General features: G+C 38.4%; 1 protein-coding gene across 25 annotated transcripts in view; it reads left to right on the forward strand.

Moving 5' to 3' along the window:
- The first annotated feature begins 3,145 nt into the window (after positions 1-3,145).
- The window catches only part of CADPS (calcium dependent secretion activator), a 423,537-nt gene continuing 413,642 nt past the window's right edge, over positions 3,146-13,040 (forward strand). For 15 of the 25 annotated variants that reach the window (XM_027775523.1, XM_027775527.1, XM_027775526.1 and 12 more), the window contains exon 1: positions 3,146-3,257. In XM_027775523.1, the coding sequence (XP_027631324.1) occupies positions 3,231-3,257 (27 nt within the window). In that variant the 5' untranslated portion in view covers positions 3,146-3,230. The remainder of the gene's footprint in view (positions 3,258-13,040) is intronic. The other 10 variants (XM_027775519.1, XM_027775515.1, XM_027775520.1 and 7 more) reach the window with 1 other exon arrangement.

The raw sequence follows: 13,040 nt of genomic DNA on the forward strand, positions 1-13,040 counted from the left end.
CTTCTCCCTCCTTTCTGGTGAGCACATTAGTTCTCTGGCAATAAAAATAAATAAGTAAACAAGACATATATGGGAAGGTAAAAAAGAAAAAAATGATCTAGAACTAGAGAGCAGGATGGTAGTCACTAGAAACTAGCAAAGGTATGGGGAAGGGGAAATAGAGTTTGGGTAGTGGTACAAAACTCTAGGTATCCATAGATGGGAGGGGTGAGTTCTAGAGAGCAACTGTGTTGTAGGGTGACTGTGTAACAACAGTTTAATGCATATTTCAAGAAAACTAGGAGAGAGGATTTTGAATGTCCCCACAACAAAAAATGGCAGATGCTTGAGGTAATAGAAGTGATAATTGCCCTGATTTGATCACTGTACATTATATGAACATGTCAGAATATCACACTGTAGCCCATAAATATGTATACTTACTGCTTGTCAATTTACTATAATAACAATAAAATATTATAATACTATATTAATGTAAAATACTAATATAACAAATATTAATATAATAAAATATAAGATTTTCCAACAAGCATTCTCAAGGGAACACCATGCCTAGAGACTCAAAGGTGAGAATTACTCATCACAGCTAATGAGTATTTATCCCGGGCCAGGTTCTGTAGTGAGCATTTTACTTAGTTTATCCTCAACAATCCTGTGAGACTAGGACTGGCCTCATGTTACAAATGAAAAAAAAAACGAGGTATAGAAAGATTAGTCATTTGCTCAGTGAGACAGTTACTGAGTCAATAAACAGTATTCTTGTTTAATTAGTGGGGGAAACGTAGGGAATACAGATAAGCATGTTGCAAAACTCAGACTTAGCCATAGTCCTTCCTATAGAATCCATGCCTCTGACTGTCCAGGTGAGAGCTTGGTGCGTCCAGGGCCACATGTGATGTTCTCTGTGGCTTCATGATGTGCGTTCTCAGTCCTTGACGGAAATTAATGTTCCAGAAGGTCCTTTCTCTTTTGAGCGTTTCATATTCTGTGATGTGTCTCATTTGAAATCCAAACATAATTTTATGAGCCCTTTTGTATACTTTTTCCTCTCTGTCTAGACTGTAAGATTCCTAAGGACAAATCCTCATTTATTTTGAATCCTCAGTGCCTTGGCCTGGCCATTGAGATCAGGGGTTGAGTATATTTCGTTCATTGCTGAGCCTGAGGGGTTGGCCAGGTGGTGGGTGCTCTGTAAATATTTCTTGAATAAAGGAACACTATGATTATTCAATGAAAGGTTAACGAGAAAGTGGATTTGGCCTGGGTCAGCAATGAATCTCTATCATTCAGAGGGTATGGACATAATTTTATTTCAGTTACCTAAACATTTAAGACAAAAGCACATTCATTGGTCTCTTTTCCTCTTCTGCCTATCTCATAAATCATGCAGAGCTGGTACTGACCCAGTCTTCGAAGAAATTTTGTAAGAAGTCTCGGTTGGCCCTATCCTGTAAAAATTAGTGATTCAAGTCAGTTAAGGCTGTCCTACCTAAAAGAAATTCGTGTTATGGTGTCATTTTTATTTTATTTTATTTTATTTTTAAAAAACAATTATCTGATACTAATAATACATAAAATTAGATAATTTTATGTATTATTAGTATCATTATCATCATTATTATTAAAAAACAATTATCTGTCTAATTTTTTGTATTATTAGTATCATTATCATCATTATTATTATTTTAAATTTGCTTCAGGGCATGTACAATCACCTGAGAGAGACAAAGAGAGAAAGTGAGAAAGCAAACCACCAGGTCTGGCACTCAAACCATGTGAGAGTCTGTGTGGGAGTCTAGTGCCCCAACCACTAAACCACCTGCTGGTATAATTTTTATGATCAAATCAATTGCTGCCTAATATTTCAGTTCAAATGGTTTCAAACACATGTAAAATAACTATGATTTTCTGTTCAACTCCACTTATACCAATATCCCTGACTCAGAACAGGAAAGCTTAAGTGGTTTAGAAGAGAGTTTGTTCCATGTTCTAGGCCAGCACGATCCAGCAGAAAAGCCACTATCCACCTGGCTACTGAATGCTTGCAATATGGGTGCTCTGAGTTCAGATGTAGCCTAAGGGTTTATAAACTGATCCAGCAGAAAAGCCACTATCCGCTTGGCTACTGAACGCTTGCAATATGGGTGCTCTGAGTTCAGAGCCTAAGGGTTTATAAACTACACTGGATTTTAAGGACATACAATTAAGAAAATGTAAAATAATCATGCAATTACATAATCACTTATGTAATGATTACAGGTTTGGGACATATTTGGTTAAAGTATACTAAAACTTATTTCACTTCTTTGTTTTTTTTAAAGTATGACAACTAGACAATTTAAAATTACATGTGTTAACACTAAAGTTCGGTGCTCTAGGACATAACAAATATTAATCAGATCAAACCAATACCTAATCCATTTTTATCCATTTTCCTGCTCTTCTCGCAGAGTTTCAGAAGTTAATTAAAGCATGGCGGTCACCGCCCATATTTATTCCCAAAACTGATTTGTTTTGTTTCCTCACTGAGTTAAAACTCAAACTGAGTTTGAGTCCTATAGATTTGTATTTTATTATATACTTTTATTGATTCTGTAGGTGGTGGGGGGACACTTTAAATTTAAGTAGAAGCTTGTTACTTTAAAAAAAAAAAAAGGAAAAGAATTGAATTGGATAGCTATAACTCTTCCAAGGCAGTGGATAATTAGATTTATTGCCATTTTCTAACTGAGAAAGCTGAAGATGAGGTCAAATTTATTTATTTAAATCCAGCCTTGTTCTAAAAGACTCCTAACGTTCAGGTCAACTCAGAATATAACTGGTTTTTCCAAAATGACATAGTGGCCAACAAAACCGACACGAATGATCTTGCTTTTCTCACTAGAACAATGATTCTCAAATATGTTATCCTATTATCAACTAGGCCGTGTAACTTTTTACAGTAATTTTAACTTTTTGAAAGTTTCAGCTTTTTAACTTTTAAAAGAGCGACATTTTAGTACTTGTTAAATAATATTTTATGTAAATTAGATCCAGTTAAAGAACACCAAAATAATGTATCTTTTGTATACTTTGTCTACTCATTCAGGTAATGTGACTGTGTTCTTTCCAGAACAACAACTTTCTTTCTCTGTTCCCTGCAGATCAGCAAACAGCAGCTGCAGACTGTCAAGGACCGGTTTCAGGCTTTCCTCAATGGGGAAACACAGATCGTGGCAGACGAAGCCTTCATGAACGCTGTCCAGAGTTACTATGAGGTAAGAATCACCTCACAGAAGAATGCTAAGACTGAGTAAGCCTTATGCCAGGGATTCTCAGCTTCTAGTAGGATTATCCCTCCAGGGGCAGAGGAATTGGTGGTTGGTTGCTATGTTAAGAAATAACAGCATTTTGTTTTGTGGAAATCTGTAAATAGAAGCTATCGTTTACTAACTGCTTTTTATTCCAGGCAGTGAACCGAGTATTTCATAGATGAAAAACCTGAACCTGCGGGGCTGACCAGGTTTATAACAGTTTCATGAGTTACTTCCTGATAGCATTATTGTTTTACTCATGAAAAGTCTGAGATTTGGAGAGGTTTAATCATACTCAAGGTCGCACAGCTGAGAAAATGTCAGAAACTCAGCCGTTGACTGAATTGGGAGCATTTTCCCACCACATACACTATTTCTAAAGGATGTTAGTACATCCCAAATACGGTGGCTTCATTCGATTCCTTGTTTCCTTTATTAAAATGCTGCTGTGGATTCTCTCCTGGTAGTTAGAACACTGTCGAAAATGCAGTACTCTTTCCTAGAGAAAACCTATGAGGAACAACTCCATCCATACTATATATCACAGGGAAAGCGTCACCATTTGACTCCAGGTGTCTATCAGTAAAGTAGATTTGCAATTCCACAAATACTTTAAAATGTTGCAGACATTCTTTCTCAACATGTACTTTTGTCTATCCTTTGTATGTCATTGATGGTGTGGGCATGCCCTCTCTTCTTATTGGCAGTGTTTTAAAAAATGATTATTTGGTTATTGAAAGACATTTCACTTTACATTAATTTGTCTTACTTTCAACCAGATAAATGTTCTTTATATTTGGAATCTTATGCCTTAAGTGCCTTCTCCATTGTAAAAGCTAGATTAAAACCATTAAAAACCAACTCTTAGGAACTTGAAAGCATATGGCATTCTGCCATATACAATTCAAAGCAATGATGATAAACTGTAAAAAAATAAAGAACTGTAAAAAAATAGGTTATGGAACAGTATACCACAATAGAGTATAAAAGGGTGGGACAATGTCCATCTTATATACATTATCTCAGCAACAAAATAATCCAGAAAACTAATAGAATGAAAATCAAAGGTGCATAACATAATGTAATGTTCTTTGTTGAATATGATGCATATGAAAATGTCCTTGATTTGATTGTAATACACTGCATGCATGCTTAGAGAAACCATATTGTACCAGACAAAGATGTACAACAATTAAATATTAACAAGAAATTATAAAAGAAAAGAAAAAAATTCTAAGACATTGAGAGTCATTAAAGAGATTCTTAAGTAAATAGCAAGCTATGTAGTAAAAGAAAATTCAACAAAAGCTGATTCCCCCCCCCACCCCGTGAGATTGATGCACTGATTTTCTTCCTTCCTTCCTTTCTTTAATTACTAGATAGCAAATTATTTCAAAGCAAACACATTGTGCCCCCACTTTGCTGGTGTTTGAAGCACGTGTTTGTATCTGGTAAGGTGCCCATTGAATGGTGCAGCCCTCAATAGAAGCTTTCAATATGTTAATCGATCGAAACCTTAGTGGAGAAACCCTGATTTGGTAAAAATCTCCCCACTTGCTAAAGTACTTGACTCCTTCTTTTATGAAGAGAGGGAAGCAAGATTGCAATAAGATCGTCTGAAAAAATGATTAATTGGTTTAGTAATTAGTATTTCATAGCAAACAGTCTTTATTGCTGTAATGTTTATTGGGTCCCACCTCAAGAGTCATTTTATATACCATTTCCCCAATGAAATATCTATTTGTATCTGTTTTAGAAGTAATTTTTAAAATAATTCTTTATTATCATTATCCAAATTTCACCAGAGAGAGAGAGAGAGAAAGGGAAAATGAGAAAGCAAGCTGCCAAGTCCAGAACACAAAACATGGCTGGCCACGTGGGAGTCCAGTACCTTAACCACCATGCCACCTGCCAACCCGAAGTCAAGTTCATTTTAATATTTGTCCAAGTTTATACTTTGAAAAGCATATTTATTTATTTCTTCCATGAAAGAGGAAAGAGAGAAAGGCAGTACCTCTGGTCACTGAGACTTCTTAGGACATGAACCTGGGGCATTCCCTTGTGGGTCCAGCATCATAGAGCATTGTAGTACTGCTGCCCCACCAGCTGGCCCCAAATTTAAGTATTTTTAAATTTTACAAGTAGTATCTAATATCGCCAGTGAACATCAAACTTCCTGCTCTATCTGATGTGACATGGTTTTTTAACTGAATTTCATGGGGAGCGGAAATAAGATTTGTAATCTCTATGATGTATCACACTGAATAACTTGAATATATTTAACTAATACTTTGTTTAGAAAATGCCTGGGAATGAAATTAGTTTCCCCCCTTTTTTCAAGTCCCAAAAGCCAGTGCAAGAGTAATGAGAGGACCCTTGTCAGATCGAGCAGACCCTCATCAGTAGTTCTCTATGTTTAGAATCACTCTCTAGGGTTTATAAATGTGTAGATTGCAAATCTTAATTAGAAAGCTCATTTGGCTAATGACGTAAATTAAAAGAAAGTGCCATTTTTATCTATTAATTAATTTTGAAAATTAATAGTCATCAACATGCTGATGAGTCTCTGGAAATTGCCATTATATCTATAGTGAGCCTATCTTTTCCTCTATAGTGACTAGTTTATTTGAAAGTTTCTTTTTAGCCTGGTGAGAATATAGGAATTGAGAAATTACTGAATATTTAATGTGAGTATTTGAGTAACATAGGCAAAATTGTGGGGTATTAATGGTCTAACTGCTGTCTTCATTAGTAAAGCTTTAGAGAATCTTAGATTCACGTTTCCAGGGAAGTCTAATCCTCTAAAGCAAAGTCCTCAATCAAGAGATTAAGATTAATTCTATACTTGGTAGAGCTCCAGTTGATTACACCTCCTGTCTCCCTTTTCTTCACTCTTGTGGTGCGGAAAAGCTAAATTCTCTTTCTCCACCCTACTCTGGGATCCAATTGCCTCCCTGTCAGCATCTGTCTTGGTTAAGACTCCTTGAATTACAAGCGACAGGCATCTAGTTCAGACTGGTGCAAGCCTAAAAGAAGATTTATTTACTCAAGTAACCTAAAAGTCCAGGGAGGCCTGGCTTCAGCCATGTCAGGATCCAGAGACTCCAGAACTACCAGGAGGATGAGTATCTTTCCCGCATACATTTGCTACACTGTGGTCAACTACATGGGAGTCCAGCAACACAATCATTACACCATCTGCTGGTCCCCCAAAATGTCCATCTTTACAAGTGAAATTACACTATTAAGAGATGCATGATGGTTGCCGGTCAGATACCAATGACTTCTCTGGAGCCCCTCCTGAGGGAACTCAGGGCCTCAGGTCTACAACTCATCCCCAAACACTTCTGTGCTCAGTGTTTAGTCTCCTCCTAATATCTGAAGCACCTCACAGTTCCTGTAGGGGTTCACATCTGTATTGATACAACTAAGTCTATGTAAATATTTAAATAAAGACAGACTGCAAGCTTCTTAGTACAAGAAACCAGACTTCCCACTTCTGCAGCCCAAGTCATCTGGGAAGTTCTTGGATATCCTGTAGATAGTCAGCCAGTCAGAGCCACAATAAATCAGTCCGAACAAGAATAAAACGTTTTGAACTAATATGAGCCATAGTAAAAAAATCTGAGCTGGAATAAATGAGTCTGAACCAGAATACATTGGTCTGAGTCAGTGTGAACTGGTCAAAGCTGGAATAAACCAGTCTAAACCAAAAGTAAACTAGTCTGAACTAGTTTCCAGTCTGAACTGGAACAAATCAGTCTGAACTGATCTGAACTGGAATAAATAAGTCTGAACTGGTATAAGCTAGTCTGAACTGGAAGAAACCAGTCGGAACCAGAATAAACCAGTCTAAACTTGTCAAAACCAGAATAAACTGGTCTGAACCAGAGTAGTCTACTCTGAACTGGTCTAAAACTTGAATAAACCTGTCTGAATCCGTATAAGCCAGTCTGAACTGGAACAAACTGGTCTGAACCAAAATAAACTAGTCTGAACTGGAACAAACCAGTATGAACAGGTCTAAATCAGAAAAGGCCTGTTTGAATAGGTCTGAACTGGAATAAACCAGTGATAACCAGAATAAACCAGTCTGAACCAGTCTCAACTGGAATAAATAGGTATTAACCAATCTGAACCAGAATAAACCACTTTGAACTGGTTGGAAGCAGTCTGAACCAGAATAAACCAGTCTGAACTGGATTCAACTGGAATAAGCCAGCCTGAACTGGAATATGCTGGTCTGAACCAGAATAAACTGGTCAAAATGGGTCCGAAATGCTAATATAACTGTCTGAACAGGTATAAGCCAGTATGAACTGGAATAAACCTGTCTATACCAGAATAAACTAGTATGAAACAGTATAAACCAATTTGAACTGGAACAAACCAGTCTGAATTGGGAAAAGAAAGTCTCAACTGGTCTGAATTGGTATAAACCAGTTTGAATGGGTCTGAGATGGATAAGCCAGTCTGAACCAGAAAAAGCCAGTATGAACTACAGTAAACCAGTCTGAACCAGAATAAACCAGTCTGCAATGGTCTGAACTGGAATAAACCAGTCTGAGCTAGTCTTAACCAGAGTAAACTAGTCTGAACTGGTATAACTGGTCTGACCTGGAACAAACCATTCTAAACTGGTCTGAACTGGAAAAAGCCGGTCTGAACCAATCTGAACTAGAATGAACCACTCTGAACTGATCTGAACTGAAATAACCCAATCTGATCCAGACTAAACCAGTTTGAACTGCTATAAGCCGTTCTGAGCTGGAATAAACTAGTCTGAACAAGTATAAGCTGGTCTGAACTGGAAGAAACTAGTCTGAACTAGTATAAGCCAGCCTAAGCTGGAAAAAAATGGTCAGAACCAGTCTTAACTGAAATAAACAGGTCTGAACCAGAATAAACCAGTCAGAACAGGAATAAACCAGTCACTCTGAACCGATGTGAACTGGAATAAATAAGTCTGACCTTGTTTATAAGCCAGTCTAAACTGGCCTGAACTGGTATAAGCCAGTCTGAACTGGAATAAACTGGTCTGAGCTGGAACAAACTAGTCTGAACCCATATGAACCAGAAAAGGCTGGTCTGAACATGAGTAAACCAGTCTGAACATGAGTAAACCAGTCTGAACCAGAATAAACAAGTCTTAAACCAGTATGAGCCAGCCTGAACTGGAACAAACCAGTCTGAACCAGCATAAACCAGTCTGAACTGGAACAAACCGGTCTGAACTGGATTAAACTGATCTGAACTGGTATGAACCAGTCTGAACCAGAGTAAATAAGTCTGAACTAGTATGAGCTGGTCTGAACTGGAATAAATTTGTCTGAACCGGTATAAACCAGGTTGAACTGGAACAAACCAGTCTGGACCAGAATACACTGTTCTGAACTGGTATAAGCCAGTTTGAACAGGTGTTAACTGGAGTAAGCCTGTCTGAACCAGAATAAACCAGTCTGCACTGGTCTGAACTGGAATAAACCAGTCTGAATTAGTCTGAACCAGAATAAACTGGTCTGAACTGGTCTGAAACATGAATAAACCTGTCTGAACTGGCATAAGCAAGTCTAAACTGCAATTAACCTGTCTGAACTGGAGTAAACCAGTCTGATCTAGTCTGAACCAAAATAAACCACTCTGAACCGGAGTAAACAAGTCTGAACCAGTCTAAGCTGGTCTGAACCAGAGTAAACCAGTATGAACTGGTATAAACCAGTCTTAACTGGAATAAATCAGTCAGAGTCAGAATAAACCAGTTTGAACCAGTCTTAACTGGAATAAACAGGCATTAACTGATCTGAACCAGAATAAATCACTTTGAACTGGTCTGAAGCAGTCTGAACCAGAATAAACTAATCTGAACCAGTATAAGCCATTCTTAGCCAGAATAAACTAGTCTGAACAAGTATAAGCCAGCCTGAACTGGAATAAACCAGCCAGAATGGTCTGGACTGGAATAAACCAGTCAGGACAGGAATAAACCAGTCACTCTGAACTGATGCGAACCGAAAAAACAAGTCTGAACTTGTTTAAAAGCCAGTCTAAACTGATCTGAACTGGTATAAACCAGTCTGAAGTGGAATAAACTCGTCTGAATGGGAACAAACTAGTTTGAACCCGTATGAAATGGAAAAGGCTGGTCTGAACTGGAGTAAACCAGTCTGAACCAGAATAGTCAAGTCTAAACCAGTATGGGCCAGCCTGAACTGGAACAAACCAATCTGAACTGGCATAAACCAGTCTGAACTGGAACAAACCGGTTTGAACCAGCATAAACTAGTCTGAACCGGTATAAGCCAGTATGAACAGGCCTGAACTGGAGTAAACCTGTATGAAACAGAATAATCCAGTCTGAACTGGTCTGAACTGGAACAAACCAGTCCGAACTAGTCAGAACTGGAATAAACAAGTCTGAACTGTTATAAACCATTTTTAACAGATCTGAACTGGAGTGAACCTGTCTGAACCAGAATAAAAAAGTCTGCACCAGTCTGAACCAGAATAAACCAGTCTGAACAGGAATAAACCAGTCAGAGCCAGAATAAACCAGTCTGAACAGGAGTAAACCAGTCAGAACCAGAATAAACCAGTCTGAACTGGTCTCAACTGGAATAAACAGGTATTAACCAGTGTGAATCCCTCTGAATCAGAATAAACCAGTCTGAACTGGCTTCAACTGAAATAAACCAGCCCAAACCAGTCATAACTGGAGCAAACTGGTCTGAACCAGAATAAATTGGTCTGAACTTGTATAAACCTATTTGAACAGATCAGAACTGGAGTGAACCTGTCTGAACCAGAATAAACCAGTTTGCACCAGTCTGAACTGGAATAAACTGGCCTGAACTAGTCTGAACTGAAATAAACAAGTCTGAACCAGAATAAACCAGTCTGAACTGGTCTGAAACGTGAGTAAACCTGTCTGAACCAGCATAAGCCAGTCTGAACTGGAATAAGCTGGTCTGAACTAGATTAAAGCAGTCTATGTAGTCTGATCCAAAATAAACCACTCTGAATCAGAATAAAGAAGTCAGAACCAGAATAAACTGGTCTGAACCAGAATAAACCGGTCTGAACCAGAATAAAGAAGTCTGAACCAGTATAAGCCGGTCTGAACCAGAATAAAACAGTCTCAATTGGTATCAATCAGTCTGAACTGGAATAAGTCAGTCTGAACCGGAAAAAGCTGGTCTGAACTGGAGTAAGGCAGTCTCAACTGGTATAAACCAGTCTAAACTAGTCTGATCAAGAATAAACTAGCCTAAACTGGTCCAAACCAGAATAAACAATTCTGAACTGGTATAAGCCAGTCTGAACTGGAATGAACTGGTCTGAACTGGAATAAACCAATCTGAACTGATATAACCAGTCAGAACTGGAACAAACCAGTCTAAACCAGTCTGAACTAGAAAAGGCTGGCCTGAACCAATCTGGCTGGAGTAAACCAGTCTGAACTGGAATAAGTCTGAACTAGTATAAGCTGGTCTGAACTGGAAGAACCCAGTCTGAACCAGTCTGAACCAGAATAAACCCATCTGAATCAGTCAGAACCAGAATAAACTGGCCTGAATGAGAATAATCTGGTCTGAACCAGTCTCAAACTCGAATAAACCTGTGTGAACAGTTTAAGCCAGTCTGAACTGAAAGAAAACAGTCTGAATCAGAATAAACCATTCTGAACTAGCCAGAACCAGAATAAACTGGTCTGAACAAGAATAATCTGGTCTGAACCAGTCTCAAACTTGAATAAACCTGTCTGAATTAGTATAAGCCATTCTGAACTGGAATAAACCAGTCTGAACCAGAATAAACCAGTCTGAACCGGTATAAACTGGTTGGAACTAGTCTGAATTGGAATATATCAGTCTTAACCAGTTCAAACCAGTATGAGCTGGAATAAACCAGTCTGAACTGGTATAATCCAGAATAAACCAGTCTGAACCAGTATTTCTTTGGGTGGTTTTAGTTTTTAATGACTGTCACTAGTGACTTCAAGCCTAGGCACAGTTCCATGTGGGCACATCCATAAATCCTCCCTGCCAACTTCCAGACAGGTCATAATGAGAGATGGAAGATAAACAAATAAATAGGGAATTGTGAAGAGCAGTCACTTCTGCGGCTCGACCTCATCCATCAGTTCTTTTCTCCGTCACCAGAACCAAACAACCTCAAGGTTGTTTTAGAAACTCACAAATGCATCAGTACTTAGCAGCTGTGCACATTCCTGGGTGAGGCTGGCTTAGCTCCCACTTTCATGTTGATAGGCTGAGAAGCCAGGATTGATCCTTTCCTTCTCAGAAAAAGCGTATCATTCCAACATAAAAACAAAACATACAAAAAAAAATACTCAATGTTAGAATAAATAAAAAATGTAAAAATCCATACAAACAAACCTTGTTGTGACTAATGAATGGCACATAAATAATAGAAGGAGTAGACATGCTTAGAAGTATGAGCTCTGGAATCAGACTGCCTGAGTTCAAATCCTGACTACTCCTTGCTAGATTTGTCATCTTTCTGGACTTTAGTTTCCCCATTTTTAAAATGGGAATCAGAACACCCTTACCTTGTAGGATTCTGCTAAGAATTCAGTGATATTATGCATGCCAATTAGCTAGCATTTTGCCTACTCGAAGGTAAGAATATAATACAAGTTAACTGTTATTTGACAGAATATCACAAGATCATGTAAAAAGATATATATTTTTTCACTAGCCTTAAAGGATGTCTATGACATATTTTTATACCAGAGCTTTCCAATGGTAGGGGTGAGGTGGAAGTGGCAGATAGGAACATGATCTTGGACTGAAAACATTGTAGATAATAAAGTGTTTTATTGATGAGAGGACATCAGATGTGTTACTTTTGTACAGGGAGGAAGGAGACTGTTCCCTTTTTAGACAAGGTTTGAGTTTTGTAAAACTTTTCCATCTATCTCTTTTCTCTGATGCCAGAAGGGGAAGGGACTAAAATTAAGTAGGAAGATGGGGAAGTGAGGTTGAGGATAGGACATTTGTCTTAAAAGAACTGAGAGTCAGGAAAGTGTGTGGGCCATGGAGAAACAGCTGCTATGTGTCAGGACCGTGGGTGTGAGAATGGACTGACTGGCTGGGCCAGGTCTCAGCATCCACTACAGCCCCCAGTCCTCAAAGCTATCATTGAAGAGATAAAAGAATTAATCTGTTTCCCTGCTTGATCCACTGTAACCATCAAGGTCACCAAGAGAGGAGAAAATAAATCTATAAACTTCCAAGGGCCCTGAATAAAACTGGTTTCCCTTTACCCCAACCCAGTTCAGAGCCCAGGCCTCATCAGCTTGTTGCTAATGGTGGCAGATTGGGATCAACTGCAACATACTGGAGCCATATGGGCAGGTCCGGGTTTAGTTCCTGGGTCAACCTGAATGTGATGATGCACCTACGATCTTAGGTAGCTGACAGTGAGGAGGATTGTGGCATGGTGAGACCCTGTTAGGAGTTTCTCTCTCTCTGTGTCATAAAATAAATTAATAAACTTAAAATTTTTTTAAAAAACACAGCATCTCCTTACTACTTTGAATACTTGCTTTCTCCTACCCTAGCTTTTTCAACAAATCCCAGCATGGAGAGTTTTGGTGGTGGCTTTAGAAACACAGAAGTGCACCAGTACTTGGGGACTGTATTGGTTGCAAGTGAGGCTGGCCCAGATCTCATTTCCTTAATGACAGGCTGAAGACACAAGACAGATGACGTGCCCAGAAAATGA

Source organism: Tupaia chinensis, unplaced genomic scaffold (genome assembly GCF_000334495.1).
Source record: "Tupaia chinensis unplaced genomic scaffold, TupChi_1.0 Scaffold000569_1, whole genome shotgun sequence".
NCBI lineage: Eukaryota > Metazoa > Chordata > Mammalia > Scandentia > Tupaiidae > Tupaia > Tupaia belangeri.